A 27,321-nucleotide genomic window follows, 5' to 3' on the forward strand; every position below is an offset into this window, starting at 1 on the left:
GACATTGGGCCTGAGTACTGTACTGTATAAGAAATGCATCTGTGCCAGTCCTGGGGAGAAGAATAGGAGCTATGCAACAATGCGCTTAGGTGCAACTCATGATAATTTTCACTGCATTTGTGTAGGAGAATCTCTGAGTGGATAGTGTTCTGTTTCAATGTTGGGCTTGGGGGTAAATCAAAGGGAGAGGGTATGATATGTGCAATGCTTTTGCCTCAGATGCAATAATGTCCTAGTCTGCGATACACCTAAGGGTCCATCTGAGGATGAAAAGAATCCTCATTAGGGATAAGTGACACATCCATTATCTCTGCATTTTTATATGAGCTTATAGATTTGTACCCACCAGGACCCATACAATTTTAGCTGGAAATATATATTTACAGCTTAGGGATGTGATTTGTGCCTTACCCACAAGTTTTCAAAAATTCGCACAGAAAATTTGGAAAATGAATGCAAATGTGCTTTAGTCAGTGACAGAAATGCATATATTTGAAAAACGTGCACAAAATTTTATACATTTGGAAAAAATATGTTCAGATTTCTGTGTGAAAAAGAAAACTCCCTAACTGATATGGACCTGTCAGAACAAGCTTTGTGGTGAAAATCAGGGAAGTCTTTTCTCTTCTAGATTCAAACATCCTAATGTTAAACCCACCTTCAGGTGGACAGCTAGTAGAAACCAATTTTTAGAAATCAATCTTCCAACTTTATTAGAACAGTGTTATCCACACAGTGTAACAGCATAGAGAATTAAACATGGTTTCGAGGATTTTTTGTCTGCTTTTTTTGCTTTGTACAGGTGCTCACAAGGTGGATGTATACTGTCAGAAAAGGGTATCGTGACATCACTTACCACAACTGGCGACATGGATTCAACGTTGGGCAAACCATGTTTACTCTCTTGATGGTATAGTCTGTTTATTCTGGACCTACAGTATGCCTGTGCTTGCTTTTCACCATAGTATGTTATAAAATAAATGTAATAAGTACTTGAAGATATGAAAATGAAAAATAATCTTTTTTATATATATATACAGACAGGCAAAATAAAGAAATATTATACTGACCTGGAAGCTTTTGCTATGGTAGCTGCAGCTTTCTGTCATGACATTGATCACAGAGGAACCAATAACCTTTATCAAATGAAGTAAGTGGCACCTACTAATATGTACATGTCAAATATCTGGGTTGTTAAGTGAAGGAAATATTACTTCATGATACTGTAGTAGGAAACAATATGATTTTCAAAAACAGTTCTGTGTGAATTTTATGTGGACTTCCCCTTTCTACAGAAGAAATCTTTTTCAGTCAGAAAGTTAAATTCAGTTGCAGAGAAACTGGGCCACAGATAAGCTTAAATTAGAAGGTTCCAATGGCCAATACGAACAACAGAAGATTCAGTCATTTAGAAAACTGCTCCCAAAATTGGAGTCACCAATGTTCTTGAATTATTAGAACATCACAGAAGCCCTGATCAAGAACATCTGGGGGGCCATGTTTGGGAACGATTGATTTAGAATTTTTTAAAAAAATTCTATTAAACCTAGGAAACTACTAAAGAGTGGTACTGTATGGGCAAAGGAGAAATCCAGAAGGACAGATTCAGTTCCCGGATGGGTGAAATTCAGCTACAGAGCCTCGGGTCCTTCACCACTGCTGTAAGGAAAGCAAAACCAATTAGAACAGGAAAAAATGCTCCTGTTCGATCTGATCTCGGATTTATCTCATCTATAATCTGATTTTCCACTGGCCACTAGGTCGGTGCTGCTAGGAATCTTGTGCTCTGGGTGTGATTGTATTTGTCCTGTTGTGTTGTTGCTCTCTAGAGCAACATGACTTTAGTGGCCCACTGCTTCACATCTTAATGGTTTAATATAGCTATCATAGCCAGTAGCAGCTGAGAAACTTTCTTGTCTACAGATTTGTCTAATCCCTTTTGCATCACATCTTGCAGCATTGAAGTCCATACGTTAATGAAGTAGTGTGGGGCCGATCATTTTCTTTTCTGCCCTGAATCTCCCACTTACTGCTTTTGTTGAATGACCTCAGAATCATGCATTATGAGGGGGAGAACGGCTGACTTCTTTCTCTCATTAAAGTGAATGAGCCCCACTGATTATGGGAAATTGTAGACTACAATCTGTGGTGGTTTAAAACCTGCTGCTGCTGCTGCTTCTTAACACTGATAACCTGTATGTCACAGATTAGGAGGAGCAGATTCTGCTTTACCTCAGTGGTTTCATTAATGCAGCCATGGGTCTTATGGAAATCAATGGACACCATTCACTTCTCTGAAACAAAATAAATCCTGTCAAAAAAAACAGTATTCCTTTATAAATGGCTATAGTGTTGCAGCTGGTAGGTACAAACCTGGCCTTTTCTTATGCCCTAGAGCTTTTCAAATTTGTCAAATGAGCTGTTGGCAAAGGTAGCATTTTCTTTTTTTCACTTTTTCAGAGAGTACAACAGGTGTAACATAGTGGGCTGCCCTTGATGATTTTCAGCAGCTGTTACTGGTGGAGAACTTTCACTCACAGGCTGGTCTGCCACAGATTTCTGTGTGCCATGAGGCACGGTACTGCTGTTGCCTTCCTCACTCACTCCTGGGAAACTTCTGGACGTCTCTGCCAAACCCAAACATCTGCCTAGCACCATCAAATTTCCTTCCCTTCCCCCCAAAATTTCTGACCTCCTTACTCCAGCTGCCGCTGCCAAAATTCTTCCCACAGCCAGACCCCTCCATGTTCTCACTCACTGTTTGTCACTAGCACCAATTTTGTTTTTCTAAGCAGGCGGCCTTGGCATTTTCAAATGGGAGCAAAGAAAGCTCATGGCTCTGACCATGGTGGCCCTCTTAACACTGCAAGCGCAGGGCCTGAGCATTGGGCATTGGTGGGTGACTGCTGCAAGTGCCGGCACTGCTCCCATTCAAAATCCCAAGTATACACAATTTTTAGTGGGCGAGGGAGAGCTGTTCCAGAGTGATGAAGTGAACAGCTATAACAGATGGTACCTGCCTATTATGATTAGGAAATGTATCTTAGAGATTTGGCAATGGGCTCTTTTGAGCTCCTGGGCCCTTGGCAATGGCCTGACCATGTGCATTTCTAATGACAGAGTTTGAAGTCAGAAAAGGACTTCCAGTTGGTATTCAAAGCTTTAAAACTGGTTTCCTATTGATTGAAAGCAAGTGGGTATGGATGCACTCTACTTTGTAGTGGGTCAAGATTCAGGAAAAAAAATTGAATAAAAATTGAAAAACTGTACAATTATATTTCAACAGGTCAGCAGCTCCACTGGCAAGACTTCATGGCTCTTCTATTTTAGAAAGGCACCATTTAGAGTACAGTAAAACATTGCTACAGGATGAGGTTGGTGTCCATTTTTTACTACTTATTTTATGCGTAAAATAGGTCTGTTAACCACAGCTATACAGTAGAATCAAGTGCTGTCCACATCATTGGATGTTTTGATTGCGGGTTCTTTGGGAAAATACTTTCTAATTTAGATCATTTGGACAAGTATTAAAGTAGATGACCTTGAAGTAGATATCTAGTAATATAATAAGAAAAAATTGAAAAATTTCTGTAAGCACGACTGATTTGCAAAAATACCCCTTCATTTTGCAGAGTTTAAACATCTTCCAGAATCTAAATAAGCGCCAATTTGAAACTGTTTTACATTTATTTGAAGTGGCAATCATAGCAACTGATTTGGCTTTGTATTTCAAGTAAGTGCTAAATTCTTTCCTGCTGACATATTAGCTTCTCATACAAATTTAAATTTCACCTGCCACCAGCTGCAGATTTATAATTTTATTTTTTTCTGTACAGAATGTCTCATTTCTTGACCCTGCTACGTATAAAAAATAATTTAAACGTCAATAAAAACATTTTTAAAAGCCATACATTTATTATTTTTCTCCTGATAATCTGATTTTTAATTTTGTATTGCCTATGTCTCACATCGAAAATGCTATTCAAGTGTACCAGACATTGTAGACTCAAACTAATGTCATATGAGTTCCTGAGCACTAGTGCAACATTGCATACAAGGAACAAGACAACTAAACCCTGGTGTTGTTTATTTGTTTATGATGCTAGAATACTGTTAGTATAGTTCAGTTGGAAACTTCAGCCAGATTTTCCAAACATCATGCAGCCATCAGGATATAACTACAGTTAGAATTATACTATGATAAACTTCAACTTTCACTATTAATCAGAACTTTCTTAATGTTGAGCCTTAGAATTTAGTTTGACATTCAGGTCCCTTGTTATTTGGCTTCAGAACCCTATTGTTGGTCTCCCAGAAACTAAAATGCCCAAGGAGGCTATAAGAGAGACTGTGTATGCATCTTTATAAGTTTAATATCTTCACAGGAAAAGGACTATGTTTCAAAAGATAGTAGATGCAATTGAAAAAATGGAAAAAGAAGAGGATGCAATTAAATATATATCCATGGACCCAACTAAAAAGGAAATAATCATGTAGGTTCAAATTTAATTTCATTAATTTATTTATTCTTCAGTACAGAATTTTCTTTCACTTCTTTTTCTAAATTTTTTTTTTTCAATTCCAAGGGCTATGATGATGACTGGCTGTGATTTATCTGCTATCACTAAACCTTGGGAGGTACAAAGTAAGGTGAGTATCTTCAGAGTCAAGTATAACCTCCCTGGTAAACTGTGGGAATGCGGCAGAGGTAATATATCTTGACTTCAGCCTCATGAGATTACTCTGATAAACAAGCTGTGGTGTGAGCTAGACAGAACTACTATCATAAGCAGTTGGCTACAGAATTGTATTCTGACAGTGCTTATCAGTGGCTCCTTCTCAAGCTGGGAAGAGATAAAAAGTGAGGTACTACAAAGCTCAGTCTTGGGCGCAGTGCTCTTCAACATGTTTATTAATTACTTGGATGAAGAGGTGCAGGGTATCCTTACCTAATCTGTGAATGACACAAAATTGGTTGGAATAGCTGGAAGGAACAACATTCCAAAAGATACTGATAGGCTGAAAACAACAGAATGACATTTAACAGGGATAAGTGCAGAGTTCTGCAGCTCAGAAGAAGTAACAATGCACATTGAAGATACTTGGCGAGCATACTGGAATTGTTCAGTTTACAATCTGAATATGAGTCTACATTGTGATGCAGTTGCAAAAAGGGCAAATGCTATTTTAGTCTATATAGACTATTCAGTGATGGCAAACCTATGGCACGCGTGCCACATCTGGCATGCAAAGCCCTTTCGTTTGGCACATGAGTGAGCGCCCGCCCAGCCATCCTTATGGAAACAAACCTTTTGAAGTGTCTGCAGATGGGATTCCCCCTTTCTCTTTCTGTTCTGGGTCCTTTAACTTCCTGTCCGTCCCCATGATTCCCCCTTTATTTCCCTGTCCATCCCCATGATTCCCCCTGAAACTGCCACTTCCTGTTCCGGTTCTGGTCTTCTGGGCGGTACAGCAGCCACTAGTTTCTTCCCCACACCCTCATTTTGGGCACTCAAGCCGAGAAAGGTCTGCCTCCGCTGCTAGACCATGTGAAATACTAGTTCCCTTCTATTCAGCACCAGTTAGGTTTCATCTTGATTACTTTGTCCATTTCTAGACACTGCACTTTAAGGATGGTGACAAACTGGAACAAATTCAGAGGATGGCTGCAATAATGGTCAGGGGACTGGAAACCTTGATAGCCTGAAAAGCCTCTTCCTATTCCATTATTTGATTATTCTAGGATAACCTAGAACATAGATTACACAAAATATCTGTGCAAAATATAATGCTTTTTAAAGAAAGAATACATTTGATGTTAAAATCTATATCTGGAGATGTTTACCTCATTTCATTTCCATATTTGTTTCCGTGTTTTTAACTATATGTCCAAAGCCACTGATAGCAACCAAAATCAACATACAGTATTTTAAAAACTCCCAAGAATATAAGAGCAGTCATCCTGAATCAGATCATTGTCCATATTTGGATTTTGTCCAAAATCCAAATATTTTGACCTACAGTTCCCATCCCCTCATCCAACATGGCCAGTGTTAAAAGAGACTGTCATCCAGACATAGACCAAGCATTGTTTGCAACAGGCTAATGATGATTCTGCAGATCTCTCTCGCAGAACATAAAAAAATCAAAGTCGTCCAGTCCTTTGGTAGGAAATGAAGGATGAAGCTATTCTGCTTGCTGTACCAGGATTACCAGTATTCAGATGTACATGTGCTGCTTCCAGATGCAAGGCTCATAATACCACCTATCAAAAAGCATTGTGTAGCTATTCTGCTTTTCTTACTTCGATTTTTTTTCTTGGTTCCTTTGTTAAAAGTAGAAAAAGAGATTTAGGGTGAGGTATCAACTCCTGGAAAATTTTTACTGTTTTTTTCTGTATCAGCTCTGTGATAGCCTTCTGAGATGTAGCACCAGGACTTGTACATCATGGACAGGTGCCTACATAATAGGTGTAAAAGTCAAACCATAATCACACTATGGTTACTCCATGAACAATACAGTATCCTGGCCATCATTTATAATTGTATCAGCCTCTGAAACAAAAGGCAATCATGGGAATGTGCCATTCAGAATAGTTTCAAATATATAGTCATAAAGAAAAGGAGCAATACTGCATGTTGCCTGTTCTAGTTTGAAGTTCCTGCACAGCCTTCTTATCATTCCAGGTTGCCATCATGGTGGCAAATGAATTCTGGGAGCAAGGTGACCTTGAACGAACTGTTTTACAGCAACAGCCAATTGTAAGTGTTTCATTACATTATACAGCGTTGCTTTCAGCTAACTGATCATGCTTCTAGACTTTCCACTTAATATTTTCCCAATACCTTTATAGCCAATGATGGACAGGAATAAGAGTGAGGAACTGCCCAAGCTTCAAGTTGGCTTCATTGATTTTGTGTGCACCTTTGTCTACAAGGTAAGATGAAGGATCCACCATTTTATTATCCAGTATTTACAATGCAGAGCAATTTTTAGAAATAAGGAATTAAGATTATAAATTTAAGTCCACATGCTTATGAGTGTCTGAGAATGCTTACTCTGCTGCCAGATGTCTAGCCAGATGTCCTCCATTAAAGAAAGCACTAGCTATATTGAATTCCCAATCCCATATTTGCCCCTAGAGTACATTGTGGGGGGCAGTTGCACAGACAAGAGTTGGAGGTGGTGGTCTGTATGACTAGTACAAATGCATGATTTTTTAAAGCATGCAAGTACATTTTATGGATCTCAACTATTTATTTAGGAATTTTCAAGATTCCACAAAGAAATCACACCAATGTTCGATGGTCTTCAAAATAATCGGGTGGAATGGAAGTCACGAGCTGATATATATGAGGAAAAGATGAAAGCTATTGAGGAAGAAAAGAAAAGACGGGAGGAAGAGGCTGCCAAGAAAGGTTAGTTGTATTTTTTATTCAAAATGTTGAAGTATATCTATGCAGCAACTCTGGCAGATATATCGACGTACCTCTGTCATTTTGAGACTTTTTGCTGAAGTTGGTATTCAAGGAAAAATTCCACTAAACTGTACTTAATGGTAAGTGAAGACACAGCATAGTTGCCTGAACCCAATGGTCCTTCTGCTCATGGAATTGCCCACCTGCGGAAGAGGATGGAGCCAAAGGTTTCCCTCCTATAGATCTGCTCTTGAGATTTGGCGGATTCCCAGAACAGCATAAGAAGGGGTTGTGACATAGGACAGAAGGGGTAATGGCCAAAACAACCCCACTTCCCTTTCCTTTGAATAACCAGCTCTTTTATAAATAGAAATAGCTCTTCGTTTCACAAGAAAGCTACCTTGTAGTTAAGGAAATATACTCAGAAACAACAACAAAACTATAGAAAGATAACTGACTGACAGTGCAATCCTGTTCATGTCTCTCAGGCAAGCAGGTACAGGACTGCAGTCTTGATATAGTATATTTAATGGGACAGTGAAAAGTGATGTTTTTCTTTTCAAAGAGCCTGTGGAGGCTTTTTAATTTAACACACTTATGAAAATCAATTCTTTATTAATCGCTTCGGTTAATGTGAATGTCCCTGTCATATTAAATATTGCCTTTGTGAGCAGTTGTGGGTTTCGGAAGTAATGTCACTATGTCACTTAATTTTTTTTTTAAAGAGAAATGCATGCATTCCAAAGGATGCCTAAAAACTGAATAATGCACAAGATTGAACACAAATGGGAAATAGAAGATTATAATTGTTGGTGAAACGCCGGTATTAGGGAAAATGGAAATTCTGCTATCTGCAAACATGTTAATTAATGAAGCAATTTAAAACCGTAGCTGTAGTTTCCTGAAGCGATTTTAAGCCTCTACTTTATATCAGAGAAATAACATTGCTGTGAACGTGCACAGCAATACAAAAACCACATGACTGAAAATTGATTTAAAATACATCTGTACTGAAATTGATACAAATCAGCAAAGTAACTGGACCTTTAGTCTCTGTTAAACTACCTTCAAGTAGCCAACTCTTTCCAACTCAGCACTAAATGTTAAATTAAAATACTGAAGGACAAAATCTACAGCTTAATTCCCCCCCCCCCCCAGAGCTAGCTTAAGAAAATAATATTACTGATTGAATCTGTGGCATTTTGTGCTGTTTTCACTAGTGTTAAAGTCTGGATCTTTTGTTTTGTCTTGTTTCTTTTTCATACGTTTTGCTTTCTTGCTGTTCCTTTCCCAAAGCTTAGGCCAAAACCAAGAATACCCTTTCCAGAAACAATAGAAAAAGCTGCTGGAAGTATTACACCAGCTGTAACTACATGCTCACATTCATGATTTGCTTTCTAGACTTGATTATTCTCCAGCTGCTAGTGAGTCTCATAAAAAAAGCAAACAGCCCAATTCAGCTAAGGAGAGCCATATAAGTAAACAGAATTTTCACTAAATTTGGAACTCAAAACAAATATTGATCCGAAGGAATCAGTTTATCTATACTCCACTACTCTGAATTAGATATATACTGTATTTGTAGCCTCATTCTAATGAACATCCCACCATTGTTTGTATGGAATGCATACTTCTAACTGCATTCAAATACACATCCCTGTTCAAGTTCTTATATGTTGACACCACGTTTCTACATCACTTGAGTTAGATCAAGGCCACTTATTATGCTGGTAGCCCATTATAAGATGCTATCTAATTCTTCTCTTAAATTAGAAGTAAATGTTCCCTTTCTTCCTGCTCTGGAAAATGCCACCATCCTTGGGGAAATCTTAGGGTCTAAAAGAAACACTCTCTCCAAATTTTATATGACTTGGGCAGATTTTTAATCATTGTACCTTTTAATAACCTGCTGTTTTTAACGTTTGTATATGTCAACTTTAGCACATTTTTCCAAAGAACAAAAAGTTTCCCAAGGTTTCTTTATATTCACTAACTACTGGTAACCTTAACGTCTAGGATAATTTGGCTTATCCTCTTCCAAAGCTGAAGAAGCAAATGGCTGTGTCCATGTATCTTGTGGCACAGAATGTCATACATTCATTTTCTATTCTGTGAAGAACAGTTTCCTTCTGATAACATGAATGTATTCCTAATCATTTCATTCATTGGCTGGCTTAAGGTTCCAATATTCTGAAAGGGAAAGTTCTCTATCGATTTGATTCTGATAGACTGTAAAAGCACTGTGATACTGGCAGGCTTTGAAGTCCATATCCCCATAACTTGCAGCATGGAATCTGCCACTGCGTATCAATTTACATAAGCCACGTGATGTCTTAGTTTTTCCTTTTCCTGTCTTCCCTCCTCAGTTTCTTTCCTTTTTAAAAAAACAAGAACTAGACATTCATCCTCATAGGCATCCTTCAGTCTCGAGAGACTATGGTAACGTGCTCTGTATCGAGAAGTGTCCAGAGCATGAAGCCTGGGTAAAGTAATATGAAGGATAGGCTGTGTTACCCAAGCAGCAGATCCCCCCTCTCCACGTTGCTGAAATGGTCCAATGGAAAGGCAAGAGCCAATACAACTGGTTCCAGCAACGTCGCAGGAGTTGGCAGAACGACATGAACTGCTTCCGAGACATTATGTTGTTAATAAACCTTGTGACATGAAACTTTTTTAATATTAATTTTGAAACAGCCATGTTCCTAAAACATCTTTTAAAAGTAGATCCCAAAAACGGTACTGGGAAATAGCATTTCCTTCAAAGCTAAAACAAAGCGTGCTGCATACATACTGCCCCATAGTGTTTAAAGCACTCTCTGGACAGCTTACATATTTTTCCCCTACATATTCCCACGAAGGAATCGGAGTACTCAGTTTACTGACCTTGGAAGGATGGAAGGCTGAGTCAACCTCAGCCGGCTGCCTAAGCCTATTGTGATCAAACTCAGGTTGTGAGCAGTGTCTTGCCTACAGTACTGCAGTTTAACCACTGTGCCATGATTCTGACGGTATAATATAATATAATTTGATATATAGTTAAAATATCTATAAAATTTATGTTATGATTGCTTACAACATAATTGTCTCACCATAATATTACAGTGTATCACTGTAATAAATATGTGCTGCTACAGTGAAAAAATATGGTATAAAATGAAGCAGATCAGTGAGCTAATAATTTCATAGTATAATCAAAACTTTGTGTAAATACATGTGTGAGTTAATATTATTATTATTATTGCAATGGCACAATCTCAAATCACAAATCTCCATGAGGTCTATCGCTCATGCTTAGGCTGGTATGACTTGCATCAAAGATCGTATTACACTTTTTAGACCTCCTACCTGTCCTGCTGTGTTATACACTGTAAATTGTTGATTTTCAAAATAAAACAAAATACATTTGCTGAACCACTGCAGTGGAAAGTTCAGAACAGAAAATAAACAGGATGATATGTTACTAAATTAAAATCAGTATTTTGAATATCATGCTGTTACTTATTTGGAACAATTCCAGGAGGTAGGCCACTGATCATGTGACATGTTTCAATGCAGGTGGAAAGGGTCGAAAATAACCTAGTAACATGATGATCCACAGCTTTCAAATGTAAGTTCTAACTCTAATGTTGGTATGTTAAATTTGAATGAGCCAGAAAGCAACAATTTACCCACAAGAGAAGAATTATTAAAAATAAAAACCTGTGGAATCATTTGAAAGAAAATAGAACAAGAAAAACTACTTCAGTCTTTAAAAAAATAGCCAGTTAATTTTTCAGACTGATTAAAGTTGTTTTTGTTTTTATCATCATCCATACTTAGAACAAAGAAAGCTCACAGTCTTCCTCTCAGATAGTCTAGAGGATTTTACTAATCTATGGCTTTAATCTTTTATTCCAAAACTTTTCATCAAATACAATGTGTGTGCAGTTGGGTATACCTGGTTACTGAAACTTTCCAGTATGAGTGGTTCAGTTTGTGTTTGTCCTTTGAAAAGTTTTTTACTTTCTGTATCGTACCATGATTTGATTACTCATCAAAGAATGCACCATTACCTAAATGGTTTTGAGCTTTCAAAAGGTCAAACACATGTGCTTTTTATGCTGTGAAGTGCCTGAAGAATGTCATTAAATAAATCTACAGCTCAACTTACTAACACTTATTTTTCTGTCATTCATTAGCTGAAGCAGCAGGAGGAGGAGGAGGAGGTGGCGGCGGTGGAGGAGGTGGAGAAGGCAAATCAAAAACATGTACAATTTTATAATTGACTCCAGTGACACTAAACGGTCAAGGACTACATTTCTACTACAGTAGAATATATGAAGATCTTCACTGAGCCCAAGGATTTCTGTAAAGCATAAACTAATCCTTACACTGCTGCCGTTTCTAATGGAATTAAATGTGACAATGCCCAATGGAAAGTGACAAATGATGAAGAACGAATGGAATGTAACCTGAGAATAATTTGTCAAAGTGGATTATGGGTTCATTTCTTGAGTCTTGGCTGCTGTCATTCTCAATTTATACATGGCATTTTTTTTACTTAATGTATTAAAACTGCAACCTGTCAGGAAACCATGATTTTTACACTACTTTCAACCAATTTCATATGATAAGCTATATGTTGCACAACTTGTAACCTCAACATTACTAACAGCATAGCAATAGGTTTTACATTATGATTAGATGAAATGATTTATATTCTCCCCCTGAACTGTAATCAATAAAAATGTAGCATATGTCACTTTAGAAGCTGTAATTCTAGCATAAAATCTGTGCCTACAAAGAGGCTTCTTGAGCACGCACATACAGATGCTGTAGTACAGAAAAGATAGTGGAAAATACATGGAAACTTTAAAACAGTTGTGCTTTTTTGGGGATCAACAATCAGACTAGACTAAGAAATACCATTAAGAAACATCATAATAAAACTTCTCATATAACATGGGTTATTTTTATCCCCAGATAGTAGTGATGACTCAACGACTACTTACTGCTCTCCTATGGGATCTGCCAGCACTCTTATGTGGTCGCTGAGGGTTTGGAGGGAAGGAACCACAAATCAGCCAAAGAGGAAGTGATCCACTGAGAGCACAGGACATTGTGAAGCAGGACTATTCCATATTATTAGCAGTAAATTTGTATTGAAATGCCTAAACCACTGAAAGTGTGTACCCCACAATAAGCTTTGAATACATCCAGATAGTACACCCTTACCTATCTCTACAAGATGTCACAGAATTCATCCAGATAGTATACCCTTACCCCACGGCATAGAAGTCATTCAAATAGTACACCCATATCTCCACAAGAAGGCAGAGAACTGAGTTTCTAGCACAAGACGTTATTGGCCATACTGACCCCCAGGCCAATTATAAGTGTTAGTTATTTATTACAGTACTTTTATATCCCACTGTTCTTCTAATATATGGCTTGCCTCGTTTGCACTTTATCCTCGTAACAACTGTGTAAAGTAGGTCAGGTTGAGAGTGGATGACTCACCCAATCAATTTCATGACCAAGGAGGATTTGAAACCAGGTCTCCTGCGTCCTAGTCAGGCACCCTAACCACTACACTCTATTTACCCTAGTACAGTATATGAGTAAGGAACCAAAATAATGCAATCCATGTTAAGATTTCCACCCATATTGTCTATATTGATATTGGAACATCAGGCTTGACAATAGGCAACTGTGCCCACTCTGCTGTTGCTTTGCTTGCACAAAAAACAATGGCTCTGTAAAGCAATGTCTTTTTATCTACTTAAGGTCTCGGTGCAAGCCACATCTCTGATTTTCCAGTTCATATGGAGAGTCTCTAGCAGACAGATGAGATTCTCTTGCTCAGAGCCATCACACTCCTCACCTTGTGAAAAAGATTTAGAAAATCTGAGTAAGGCTTTTGCCTTGTGCCTAAAGTGTTGGGATAGATGCAATTGAATGCCAGATGATTATGTGAGTAAGGTTTAATAATAGTCTTGATATAATAAAGGAAATGTACAAATGTAGCTTTTAGAATTGACCGTGTTGATCAAAAAAAGACATAAATGACTCTATTAAATGTTTGAATGTTTAGATGTTTGAAAATGCTTTTTAAAGAGACCCTTTTGACTCCACAGAGACAAAGATGGGATTAAACAATGTTAACTAACTTATGTTTTCAACCATTTCCATAAATAACAGGTGATGAAAAAGTTGTTTTATGGCAAACTGGACAACTAAACTTTTAGTGTGCTATTTCTTAAGCTAGTCTGATTGTTCTCTCAAAAATATTTTCTTTGTAATTATTTTGAAGTTCAACCTAATTTTTACTAGTTTATTGTTTGTGGGTGTAAAAGCCTAAGTGCAAACACAAGGGCTCTCCCACCCTCAAAAGATGCCCGATTTTCTTCCAAAAAGGTGGATTTATTATAACCACTGAAATGAACAGAGGATCATCTGTGCATGAATTGTGTTCTGTCACTCATATTGCTTTTGAACATAGGTTGTACCATGGGAAGTGCAAGACCACGTGGGTGGAACCCACACTTCAGTTCATCCCCAGACTATTATTTCTCTTCTTTTCGGGACAACTGAAAACTTGCAGAATAAGCTCCTCCCACATGGCTCAGTATTTCTCATATTATTTCTGTAGCACAGCTCTCCTGTTGAAAAGGTAGTATGAGAAGCAAATCTGTTTACGTAGCAAACCATACATACTGGTTTAAGACACCAAGGCTAGCTTTTAAAATGGAAAGTGGCCTTGAAAAAGAATTCCCTCCAAAAACAGTCCTACCACCAATACACAATTCAATCCTTGATTTAGGAGAAATACTCACTCAATTAGGAGAAGTACTCAGACATCAAAACATACCCAACCAAGTCCTGAATACCAGTTCTTAGTTTGGTAAGTAGATGCTCCAAATATAATTGTCTCTTTATATTTGGTAATTTTTATTTCCTTCAAAAAGAAGTTTCAAGTCATGCAAGTCAAACTAGTAACTACTAACTGGTGAACTCCAAGTGAGTACACAGGGGTTGTATATGTATGGACTGGAGAAATGTGGCCTTTCTCTGGAATTAGGTTCCTTTGATTTCAATAGGTATTATTTCCATTTAAGCATGTTTACACATATGGCCATCTGAAATGGTGGTTACATTTGAAACCCACTTCTCATGAAATCCAAGTAAGTATTCCATAATGGAGGGAAAAATTTTTCTCTCAGGCTTCAGACTGGTTTATTTTTATATTCCTGGGTACTTCCCCAATCTGCTTGAGACTCTAGGACAAGGGAAAGATGCTTCATCTAGACAGACACTTACCTGCTGTACGCTAGGGCTTTACTTACAAAAGATTGCAGTAATTTTTCAAAATATGCTATGATAATACTCAACTACTGTATTTCAGTAGCAAATGCTTCCTAAACACAGTACTCTTATAACATTCTTCAGATTTGAACCCAAATGAATGCAATGGGACTTAACTTTTAAGTTGGCACTGACAAGACTGCATTATCGGCCTGCTGCTCCCTCCCCCTTATCTTCAAATAGTAGCAGGTTACCTTTACAGCAGAGATATAAATAGAACTGTAGTATTCCTGCTCCCATGTGCTGCTACTACTGCTATGAAAACATATATACAGAATATTGATAATATGCAGGAGCATCCTAATTATATAGGCCAGTATTCTATTGCCTAAAAGCAGAATGGAAGAGCAATCACACAAGCATTCTCCACACTGTTCTGGCAGGCTTCCTGTTGTATGACAGGCTGCATGACCAATTTCAGTTCCAGAATGGGCCAGTGATGTGGAGCCTGCCAAAGTACTGGGGGGGGGGGGCAGAGGGAGGAGACACTGCCCTTCTGCTCCATCTTTTGGCGACAGTATACCAGCAATAGTGTTCCATTAAATTTCTGCTTTGTTCTATCCTTGACTCCTGGGCCAAATATTTTATGCAGATTTTTAAAATGCCATAAAAAGATTTAAATATATTTTTCTGTATTAAGTATAGGTAGAAGAAGGAAATACTGAGTTTATTGTTAATAATATACTTTGTATTAAACAAAAATCAATGTATTGAAGATGTACTGTACAATTTTTATAACTGTTTCATGAAGATGTACAAGAAAGCTATATATTAACATATATAGACATTTTACATTGTTTTAAACAGCAGAAATAGCAATGGCACTTCCAGAGCCCCATGAAACAAGTTACACAGATGTCAACTGATGGCTGCTTATTGGATTTAACTCCCTGTGAAGCTTGCAAGATGACAAAGAATTAACCTTTAAATCCACCATCTTACCTAAAGAACCCTTCACACACAGAAGTCTATCTTTCACTGCTATCCAAGGGCAACTTCAGTATTTATCTTTACACTGCCATTCCTTCTGTACATGTTAACTGTGGAAAATGTAATTATTTTAAATATCTTTAAATGTAAATAGAAATGTATTGATACCCATCCAAGCTATCGTTTGTGATAACATGTCAATGAGTATAATGTGAGTACTTTCAATTAAGACTATTTTTTAAACTTCAAGTCTTCATTATATGACATATACAATTTAATATGGCAGGCATATTTCTGTCCCCCCCCCAAGTTGGATCATGTATCAATTTCATTCAAATCAATATTTTATGAAAACTTTCCATCTGACTTTGCCCTCTTCTGAGTCCAAACAATATCATTGTTGTTGTTGTTTTTTTTTGGGGAGGGGGGATACTATTTATTAAGAAATCTAAAGTCAAATGGATTTTTATTATGATGTAGTTTAACAAGGCAGAGACTGAAATGCTGTGTTCTTGGCATGCTGCATGTTTAGGAATATATTCTAAACCAAGATTACTGTTCATGCTCTGCTGAGGAATCAGAAACCATGGATAATGCCTAAACCACATGTACATTACCCTTGTTTATTAAAATAAAAAGTGGCATACTATCACATTAATGCATCACTTCATTATAAGAATGACAGGACTTCTAGTCAGGAAAAAAGGCTAGAAAACCCAGTTTTGTTAAGAAAACACTGTTTTAGTTAGAAAATATTTAAAGATTCTTATCAAAACAATTCAAAGATTATTATCAACTCACTCTTTAACATCTATCCTTCAGAAGTTTTAGCCATATGGATGCTCAAATGTCATGTCTGATCAAAGATTGTTCTCTCAAATGACCAATCTGAGTGACTGCCAAAAGAATTAGAGCTAAAAAGGGAATATCAACTTATGCTGAAACCCAAGGTATCCAGAATTTTAAAAAACTATATTAAAATGTGGAAAAGAAATAAAAGGGAGCATGCATATTTCCACAACCTGCTTAATGAGGTAGAGCATACATAAAGGCTGGAAATCATGGACTGTTGAGTGTTAGCTAGTGATGAATAATGGGAAATCAGAGCAAGAGTGAATTGCTCTTTTTTTAGCTCCTTTTGCCTTACAGGATCACTATCACAGGAAATAGCTAGCTAGCTGGCTGGCTGACACCCTGACAAAGCACACTCTTGTTAAGGGGTTAGGCACAGTACACTGTTTTATTGCAGATCTTAACAATTCCATATATTTGTGAAGCACGGTGTGATAAAAGTAACTTGTAATCTCATTCAGTTGTCAGCATATAACAATAGAATTATCAATTGGCCCCAACTAAGACGATCCAAGTGGCCCACTATTTCAAGACAATTAACTTCAAATATTCCATGTGATAAAGCAAACCTTTTTTTTTTTAAATGCATGCTCTGTCAGCCACTAAATATAGTGTTACTACACTAAGACTACCATCCTAAATATGTCTGTTTATATCAAGGGTAGCAATCCTGTATCCTGCCGATTTTCTGGTTGACAGCTTCCACTGATAGAAGAGCACTGATCATAGAAGTTCTCTCTACCTCATTTTCAGGGACCTCCCTCCCCACAGCACATCTCCGTTCATTCAGCAGCATTGTTGGGAGTGGCAGGAGTGGAGAACTCTGGTTTTTCTACTCTAGTTGCACACTTCTACATCTCGATGCATCATATTTTATGCAAAACATGTTTAAGCCACATTAATGCACAATTTTGTGGCCTTTTGCCAATTTTGCCAAATTGTGTGACACAACTTATGTATGTCACACAACTTATTTATAATTTTAACATGTTTATTCACAGACACTGACACTTAATGAAGAAATGAGCTAGCTCTCCACATTTCAAAGAAACAAGTCTTGAAAGTACTCATCAAATTCTTCATCCCTGCAAAATAAAAGCAAGTCATATTAAGAAACACTCCAAGAATATGCTGCCACTTTCATTCACAGGCATCAAGGACCTTTTTTAGTATATGTCCCATGTGTTATAGCACTGCGCCCCAACCTTGGGTGTTCTTGGACTGCAATTCCCAGAAGTCTTCAACACCAGCTGTGCTGCCTGGGGTTTCTGGGAGATACAGTCGAAGAATACCTGGGTTACCCAAGGCTGGGAACCACTGTCTTATAGGAAGGTGCCGGGCTGGAAAAGAATAGGTTTATTTAGATTTATTGCTGCATTAGTGTATGACTACACATCATTATCATGGTGCCACTGAAGAGATTATGTAAACAAAGACAGCAAACAGTGCAGTGACAATTTTGTTAGCGCAAATACACATATCAAAGGTGCGGGGGGGAAACAACAACCTTGAAAACAAACAGTGAGAACCCATGGGAAGAATGTGATGAAGAGATAATAGATCCAAAGGATAATGTGTTCACTTATTTTATACTTTATTTTATTTGTAATTTGTTTATTTGATGTATTTATTGGTTTCCTGAATGTGATATGTGTTGATGTCGAATAACCCACACATATACTCATACACCAAAGATTTTTAATAAATTAGGCCATTCTTTCAATTTTTGCCCCAATTTTAACAAAAAGCAAAAAATAAGGACTTAATTCAGAACAGGGACTTAGCCTGATCCCAAATAATTTAAAAATTGGGTCAAAAATTACAACATAAAGACATTTTAATAGATTAGACACAGAAAAAGTAAGAAGAAGACAGAGTTGGTCATGGTAAGAACAACAGTGGGGGGAGGAGGCAATGTATGTGAAGTGTGTGTGTCTGTGTGTGTGTGTGTGTGTAAGGGGGGCACTGAATTAATCAGCTAAATTTGTACAGATAAATCCCTCACAGAACGGGAATAAAGGGAACAAACAAGAAAGAAAAGGGGTTAAGAGGGAGATGTAGGGGATACATTTCTTGTGTCAAAGACTCCAAGTCCACATGCACAAAGGAACTGATGGATCAGAGCATTTGAACATTTCTGCATAACAGGAATGAGGCATTTCTTACTTCATCTACATGGCACTCCCTAATTTCAATGGGGAACCAGGCTTCCATTTGACCACTATGAACCATCTGCCTAATCTGCAGAAAAATGTTCTGCATAAATTCAGAGGTACCAAAATATTTCTAATCATGAATTCTTCACTCTTGATTTGCTGACTGATCCCTGTGGTCACTTATTGTTGAACTTCAGTATGGCACTGGCTTCGTATCTTTTAATGGGAACACAAACATCATTCTTTATTAACCTTTACAGTTCAGGAAGACAATCCATGGTGTTTGAAGAGTGAGTAAACAACCTCAGTTTTGCTGGGAAATTGGGTGGAAAAAAAGATGTAAATCAGTGACAAACATTCACCCAGTAGGGCAGCTGTCTCTAAACTGGTACTTTCCTGTTTTCCTCTAGTGGAAATCATGCCATCCTAGCCAGGGGCTGAATTGTGGGATTTATAGTTCTAGACATCCAAAAAGTGCCAGTTAGGGATGCCAACTTGAATTACAAAAAGCCACCTCAACTGCGAAAGAGTAACCACAAAATTGCCACTAGCAGAAATGACATGAACCACGATAACACATGCCATTTGCTCTCAGAGCTTCCTTCAAAACTAGAATCTTTAATCTAATCTTTTACTTAAATGTCTTTTTAATGACTAATGTTAGGTTTTGGTGATGTTAAAGTTTGCTTTTGGAAACAAAAACACTCAATTTTCCACTAGATAAAAGTGAATATTTTCTTGTATTTTTTGATGGATCTATATGAGTTTGATAAAAAGGGAAGCATATAAACTTTATATTTTCCTACTTTGTATGAAAAGCTATGGTTTTTTCAGTAGTGATGTATGGAAGTGAGAGCTGGACCATAAAGAAGGCTGATCACCGAAGAATCGATGCTTTTGAACTGTGGTGCTGGAGGAGACTCTTGAGAGTCCCCTGGACTGCAAAGAGAACAAACCTATCCATTCTGAAAGAAATCAACCCTGAGTGCTCACTGGAAAGACAGATCCTAAGCTGAGGCTCCAGTACTTTGGCCATCTCATGAGAAGGCTCCCTGAAAAGACCCTGATGTTGGAAAAATGTGAAGGCAAGAGGAGAAGGGGACGACAGAGGATGGGATGGTTGGACAGTGTCATCAAAGCTACCAACATGAATTTGACCAAACCCCAGGAGGCAGTGGAAGACAGGAGGGCCTGGCGTGCTCTGGTCCACGGGGTCACGAAGAGTCGGACACGACTTAATGACTAAACAACAAAAATGACTAGCAAGCAGATGGATATTATCTGCCTGTTTATATTGAAGTTTCTCATAAATAATGTTTATGCATCTACTAGTAGAGAAGAACATTATTTATTTTACTTTTACTTTACTTTAGTTGGACATATACCCCGCCCCTCTAGACAAAGTCTAGTTGGGGCGGCTTACATGAGAAATAAAATACAATAAAATAACATAACATACATAATGATAAAAACCCACTAACTGATATATACACACATTATCAAGATAGAATAATTGAGAATAAATATCAATTAATTGACTGGAGGGAAGGCCTGCCTAAAGAGCCAAGTTTTTAAATGGCTTTTAAAAACACCCAGCGAGGGAGCCAGATCGATTTCCGTTGGGAGAGTGTTCCACAGCCGAGGGGCCACTGCCGAGAAGGCCCGGTTTCTTGTTCTTTCCTTCCGGACCTCTCTCGGTGCAAGGCCCCTCAGCCATCCCTGCTGGCTTTGTCGAGTGATTCGGGTAGACCTGGGTGGGAGAAGGCGATCTGCCAGATATCGAGGTCCCAAACCGTTTAGGGCTTTATACGTCATCATTAATACTTTGAAATCAATGTGGAAACGAATGGGCAACCAGTGCAAAGCAGTCAGGGTGGGGGAGATATGCTGATATTTCCTCACCCCACTAAGGAGCCTGGCTGCCGCATTTTGCACCATTTGAAGTTTCTGCATCAGGTCAGATAATTATGCAAGGTCAGATAATGTATTACGCCACACAAAATCATATGCTATGCAAGATAGGGATATTTTGATTAACAGCAGGTATCATAGAAGAATTGTTTAGAAATTGCTGCTGCACAATCACCTTAGTGTCAACTATAGTATAATGTCGACAGAAATTAGCATTGCAAGTTGGTAAGCTAGTACTGACAAGACAGTATTGCAAGTAGATGTTCAATGTGTTGATGGAAGAAAACCATATAAATGCAACCCATTTCAGAAAGGGGGAGGAGAGAAGAAATTGCTAACATGGTAAATTCATAACTTTTTTTCTGTTAGGTTAATTTTTTGGGTAAAAGAACCTCTTTTTGCATATCAAATTAGAAAATGTTTAATCCAATATAATTATTACAGTATTATTTAAATTTTATATTTTTATATGTATATTATTTTACATTCTTTAGCTTTTAGAATGTGGTTTAATATATTTTGCTAACTGAACTTTTTTGCCTTTTTGGAATGATAATTTCCTTGTATGCAAAATATAAACTAAATAAATGTAATATAGTATCAGCTTGGCTGGTTTACTTTTCTATTCAGAAATAGTATACTAAAACAACAAATTGTCTGAGGAGAGAACTATTTCACCATAACTAATATATCTTCTACCTAGATAAAACACTTATGCATATATATTTAAATGAGCTTTTCAAGTGTTAAGATCTGAGTTCCTTGCACACAAGAAAAACCTTCCTTCATGAAGAGGAAAGTCTGCCATAAAGCAGCACAGCAACCGAAACTCAACAGTGTCCTCTAACAAAAATCTCACTTTAGATCACCATGGGCAGTCCTGGATTGATGGAATTTTAACTCCATGAATTGACCACCTTTGTTTGTTTTAAAACTAAAAAAAAACTTTATGTATGCTAATAAGGGAAAATATGTCAACAATTTGAATTTCTCTTCTGGGAAATAGGGAAAAAAACACAAATACAGTAGTAAATTTAAAATGTAGCAATCGTGACGTTATCTATACATCTGAACATACTTCCTAAAAGGTAAGTACCTATAAAAGCAATGAAATATAGTTCAGAGTAGAGACATTTAGGCTCAAAGAGTCAGCCAACTTTTTATTACTATAATTATGCCTATTTTCATTAGAGGTTAAATGATCATTTAGGTGACTTTCCCCATACCTGCACTAATTAGTCATTCTGCTTGTATAAACAGTAGCACCTTAAGGGAACACATAGAATTAGGTTAATATAAGGCTTGTTCGTAGTGTTCCTTATTTTATTTGGAGTTTTACTGTTCATATCTTCTGAGCTACTAACCTGAACCTGGGGCACAGCAATGTATTTAATCTCCAGCATCAGAGACACAATGCCTCTGTATACCTGTTGCTGGGACACGCAAGCAAAAGGGTGTTGTTGCGCTTATGTCCTGCTGACAGACTGTCCACTGGCATCAGTTCGAGAATAATGCAAACAGAAGACTGTTCAACAAGATAGGTCTTTGCTCTTGTCCAACATGACTGTTTTTAGGAATGTTTTCAATCCAGAGAATTTTTTTAAAAAATCATGCCTATACTTCCTGTATGTGGATCTCTGTGTACATACCGGTAGATACAAAATCACAATCACTGTGAAACTGAAAAGCTATTAGATATAATGACTTACTGTGTTTTTTCTTCTGCGTCTTGTGGAGGACCCTTCCAATAATCAGCCTCTGAGGGGCCATCTTGCTGATCACCATTGTCTGAATCTGTTAAACAATGTGGTCACTAAAGATTATTATGTTTCTTTTAAGAATGAACACATTTAAAATTATGCTAGATTACACTGATTAATATAGTTATTTCATAAACACTGTACATAAGGCCTGAAAGCATTCAGGTAGTGGGTTCCAAAGTCAGTACAGCTGATGTTCCAAGTCTCTATCTAAAAGAATTAGGAACATGCCAGAAAAGATTCTATCTATATTCAGTGAATAGTTTATTACTTTGTTTCAGGGAAATACATTGAATGAGTCTGTTTCTTTTTTTTCCCAATCCTGTTCTTTTTTTGGAGTTCTGCCTTTTTTCCTATGCAAATAACGTGTAAGACTTTGTAAAACAAGAGTCTGCTCCATCAGCTGTAGGAGGCATAATAGAAACAATAACAATAAAAGCTTTACATATTACATACATTAGTTAGCTCTTTCCACCTATACAGTGTACTTTTTAAGAATCCAGAAGATATGCTCTATTCCATATTTATGTCCACTTATAGTAAATCATATTAGACCAAAATGTGGATGGGGAGGTAAGGATGGGGAGGCATATTTTTATATATATAAAATATGCCTCCCCATCCACATTTTGGTCTAATATGTAACTATTTTTTAAACAAAAAAACACAATGCACCTAAAGTTGGACTATGATGCTGTAATATTTCATATTATTTGGTGCAGAACGTTGCCTGGGAACATGAGGCTGTTTTCTGGCATTGTATAGGAAGATTAATGTGAACATGCCTAGTGGTTGTCAGAATTATTACAGAACATGGTAAAGAGAATACTCATGAAAACTTGTTTATTTTTGTCAACAAAGGAGGTATGCAAGCATGTTTCAACTAAGAATATACCCATATTATGACCAGAGAAGTACCTGAAATCCAAACCTTTAAAAATGATTCTTAACAATTGCACACTCAAACTTAAAATACATTTCTTAAGATCTCTGTAGTATTGAACCAACTACTCAAAGTTTTGTGGACATACACTATTTATTAAATTTGAACAAATTTAGGAAGAAGCATCTACTGTCATATCTTGGCACAGAGATAATTAATAATTATGCACTTTCAAGTGAATTCTAACTTATGGCAACCCTTGCCATGGTTCTCTAGACAGAGAATACTCAGAAGCAGTTTGCCATTCTGTAGTTTGGATTGCTGCCTTGTCGTGGCCAAGGGGCTTGAGTAACTCAGAGAAGCTATGGGCTATGCCGTGCAGGGACACCCAAGATGGACAGGTCATAGTGGAGAGTTCTGGCTAAATGCAATCCACCTGGAGTAGGAATTGGCAAGCCACTCCAGTATCTTTGCCAAGAATACCCCATGAACAGAAGCAAAAGGCTAAAAGATACGATGCTGGAAGATGGAACCCTCAGGTCGGAAGGCGTCCAACATGTTACTGAGGAAGAGCAGAGGACAAGTACAAGTAGCTCCAGAGCTAATGAAGTGTTTGGACCAAAGCCAAAATGACACTCAGCTGTGGACATGCCTGGAAGTGAAAGGAAAGTCTGATACTGCAAAGAAAAATACTGCATAGGAACCTGGAATGTAAGATCTATGAACCTTGGGAAGCTGGATGTGGTCAAACAGGAGATGACAAGAATAAACACTGACATCCTGGGCGTCAGTGAACTAAAATGGATAGGAATGGGCGAATTCAACTCAGATGCTTATCATATCTACTACTGTGGGCAAGAATCCCACAGAAGGAATGGAGTAGCCCTCATAGTCAACAAAAGAAAGGGAAAAGCTATAATGGTATATAATCTCAAAAATGATAGAATGATTTCAATACGAACACAAGGCAGACCTTTCAACATCACAGTAATCCATGTTTATGCACCAACCACCAATGCTAAGGAGAATGAAATTGACTAATTTTATGAAGACTTATAACACCTTTTAGAACTGACACCAAAGAAAGATGTTTTTCTCATTATAGGGGATTGGAATGCTAAAGTAGACATAAAAGGAACAACAGGTAAGTTTGGTCTTCAAATTCAAAACAAAGCAGGACAAGGTGGAATAGAGTTTTGTCAAGAGAACAAGCTGGTCATCACAAGCACTCTTTTCCAACAACACAAGAGGCAACTCTACACATGGAAATCACCAGATGGGCAATACCGAAAACAGATTGATTATGTTCTCTGCAGCCAAAGATGGAGAAGCTCTATACAGTCAGCAAAAACAAGACCTGGAGCTGATTGTGGCTCTGATCATCAGCTTCTTATAGCAAAACTCAAGTTTAAACTGAAGAAAGGAGGAAAAACCACTGGGCTAGTCAGGTATAATCTAAATCAAATCCCTTATGAACACACAGTGGAAGTGAAGAACAGATTTAAGGAACTAGACTTGGTGGACAGAGTGCCTGAAGAACTTTGGATAGAGGCTCGTAACACTGTACAGGAGGCAGCAACAAAAACCATCCCCAAAAAAAGGAAATGCAAGAAAGCAAAGTGGCTGTCCAATGAGCCCTTATAAATAGCAGAGAAGATAAGGGAAACAAAATACAAGGGAGATAGGGGAAGTTACAGAAAATTGAATGCAGACTTCCAAAGAATAGAAAGGAGAGAAAAGAGGGCCTTCTTAAATGAACAATGCAAAGAAATAGAGGAAAATAATATAAAAGGAAAAACCAGAGATTTGTTCAGGAAAATTGGAGATATTAAAGAAACATTTTGTGCAAAGATGGACATGATAAAGGACAAAAATGGGAGGGACCTAACAGAAACAGAATATATCAAGAAGAGGTGGCAAGAATAACAGAGGAATGAGACCAGAAAGATTTGGATATCCCGGACAACCCAGATAGTGTGGTTGCTGACCCTGAGCCAGATATCTTGGAGAGTGAAGCCAAGTGGGCCTTAGAAAGCATGGCTAACAACAAGGACAGTAGAGATGATGGCATTCCAGTTGAACTATTTAAAGTCTTAAAAGATGACGCTGTTAAGGTGCTACATTCAATATGCCAGCAAGTTTGGAAAACTCAACAGAGGCCAGAGGACTGGAAAAGATCAGTCTATATCCGAATCCCAAAGAAGGGCAGTGCCAAAGAATGCGCCAACTACCATACAATTGCACTCATTTCACACGCTAGCAAGGTTATGCTCAAAATCCTAAAAGGTAGGATTAAGCAGTATGTGGACCGAGAACTCCCAGAAGTACAAGCTGGATTTCGAAGGGGCAGAGGAACTAGAGACCAAATTGCTAACATGCGCTGGATTATGGAGAACGCCAGAGAGTTCCAGAAAAACATTTACTCATGCTTCCTTAACTATACAAAAGCCTTTGACTGTGTCAACCACAGCAAACTATGGCAAGTCCTTAAAGAAATGGGAGTGCCTGACCACCTTATCTATCTCCTGAGAAACCTATATGTGGGACAGGAAGCAACAGTTAGAACTGGATATGGAACAACTGATTGGTTCAAAATTGGGAAAGGAGTACGACAAGGCTGTATATTGTCCCCCGGCTTATTTAACTTATATGCACAATACATCATGCAAAAGGCCGGACTGGAGGAATCCCAAATCGGAATTAAGATTGCCGAAAGAAATATCAACAAGCTCCAATATGCAGATGATACAACTCTGATAGCAGAAACTGAGGAGGAACTAAAAGAACCTCTTAATGAGGGTGAAAGAGGAGAGTGCAAAAAACGGTCTGAAGCTCAACATCAAAAAAACCAAGATCATGTCCACTGGTCACATCACATCCTGGCAAACAGAAGGGTAACATATGGAGGCAGTGACAGATGTTACTTTTTTGGCTCCATGATCGCTGCAGTTGGTGACAGCAGCCACAAAATTAAAAGATACCTGCTTCTTGGGAGGAAAGCGATGACAAACCTAGACAGCATCTTAAAAAGCAGAGACATCACCTTGTCAACAAGAGTTCGCATATTCAAAGCTATGGTTTTTCCTGTAGAGATGTATGGAAGTGAGAGCTGGCCCATAAAGAAGGTTGACCGCTGAATAATTGATGCTTTTGAATTGTGGTGCTGGAGAAGGCTCTTGAGTGTCCCCTGGACTGCAAGGAGAACAAACCTATCCATTCTAAAGGAAATCAACCCTGAGTGCTCACTGGAAGGACAGATCCTGAAGCTGAGGCTCCAATACTTTGGCCATCTCATGAGAAGAGAAGACTCCCTGGAAAAGACCCTGACGTTGGGAAAGTGTGAAGGCAAGAGGAGAAGGGGACAACAGAGGATGAGATGGTTGGACAATGTCATCAAAGCTACCAACATGAATTTGACTCAACTCTGGGAGGCAGTGGAGGACAGGGGGGCCTGGTGTGCTCTGGTCCATGGGGTCACAAAGAGTCCAACACGACTGAACAACAACAACAACAAAGTTCTGGAGCATCCTGAATACAAAGGCTAAAGGTCACACATGCTGTCTCTTCTCCTGGGAGGCACAGTGAGGAATCAAATTCTCAACCTCTGGATTTGTAGCCAAATATCTAACATATTCAGCTATCTAGCATAGTTACACTCCAAGCCTGCTGAAAGCAATGTACAATTAAGCCAGTCAGTGCTGAATTGCATCTTGTAACTATGGCATAGTATATTTAGTGGTCCTAAATTCAACTACTCAGAACTTATATAAATATCAATAATACAAAAAGATCTACTCTAATTGGGTTTACCTCTGTAACTGGGATACAAATCACAGTCTTTTGGCGTACAACAGTATTTCAGTTGGACATGATAGCTTTATAGGCCTCTTCCAGCCCCATTATTCTATTATTGTTCTTTTTCTCTCCCACAACACTCATGATTACAAAAAATCATATTTTAAAAAAATAGAGGTTCATATTTCAGGCCACAATCTGGTTTTGAAAACCAGCTTCTACTGCAGTTGCAGGGCAGGGTGGAAGCTGTTTTCTGAAGAACACAAGCTCAC

General features: G+C 38.0%; 2 protein-coding genes across 3 annotated transcripts in view; one reads left to right on the top strand and one right to left on the bottom strand.

Moving 5' to 3' along the window:
- Nucleotides 1–12,421, top strand: part of PDE6C (phosphodiesterase 6C) — a 50,200-nt gene extending 37,779 nt beyond the window's left edge. Inside the window, exons 13-22 of one of the 2 annotated variants that reach the window (XM_072995321.2) lie at nucleotides 803–910; nucleotides 1,041–1,150; nucleotides 3,287–3,374; nucleotides 3,633–3,733; nucleotides 4,386–4,493; nucleotides 4,587–4,650; nucleotides 6,687–6,761; nucleotides 6,854–6,937; nucleotides 7,265–7,418; nucleotides 11,606–12,421. In XM_072995321.2, coding sequence (XP_072851422.2) covers nucleotides 803–910; nucleotides 1,041–1,150; nucleotides 3,287–3,374; nucleotides 3,633–3,733; nucleotides 4,386–4,493; nucleotides 4,587–4,650; nucleotides 6,687–6,761; nucleotides 6,854–6,937; nucleotides 7,265–7,418; nucleotides 11,606–11,679 — 966 coding nt within the window. In that variant the 3' untranslated portion in view covers nucleotides 11,680–12,421. Of the gene's footprint in view, nucleotides 1–802; nucleotides 911–1,040; nucleotides 1,151–3,286; nucleotides 3,375–3,632; nucleotides 3,734–4,385; nucleotides 4,494–4,586; nucleotides 4,651–6,686; nucleotides 6,762–6,853; nucleotides 6,938–7,264; nucleotides 9,696–11,605 lie in introns of those variants that run through there. The other variant, XM_020782886.3, reaches the window with a different exon arrangement.
- Nucleotides 12,422–15,428: 3,007 nt separating this feature from the next.
- The window catches only part of LOC110073565 (protein FRA10AC1 homolog), a 43,246-nt gene continuing 31,353 nt past the window's right edge, over nucleotides 15,429–27,321 (bottom strand). Inside the window, exons 13-14 of the mRNA XM_072995322.2 lie at nucleotides 22,321–22,405; nucleotides 15,429–17,629 (exon numbers count right to left, since the gene is read on the bottom strand). Coding sequence (XP_072851423.2) covers nucleotides 17,587–17,629; nucleotides 22,321–22,405 — 128 coding nt within the window. The 3' untranslated portion in view covers nucleotides 15,429–17,586. The remainder of the gene's footprint in view (nucleotides 17,630–22,320; nucleotides 22,406–27,321) is intronic.

This window comes from Pogona vitticeps, chromosome 3 (assembly GCF_051106095.1).
Source record: "Pogona vitticeps strain Pit_001003342236 chromosome 3, PviZW2.1, whole genome shotgun sequence".
Classification (NCBI taxonomy): domain Eukaryota; kingdom Metazoa; phylum Chordata; class Lepidosauria; order Squamata; family Agamidae; genus Pogona; species Pogona vitticeps.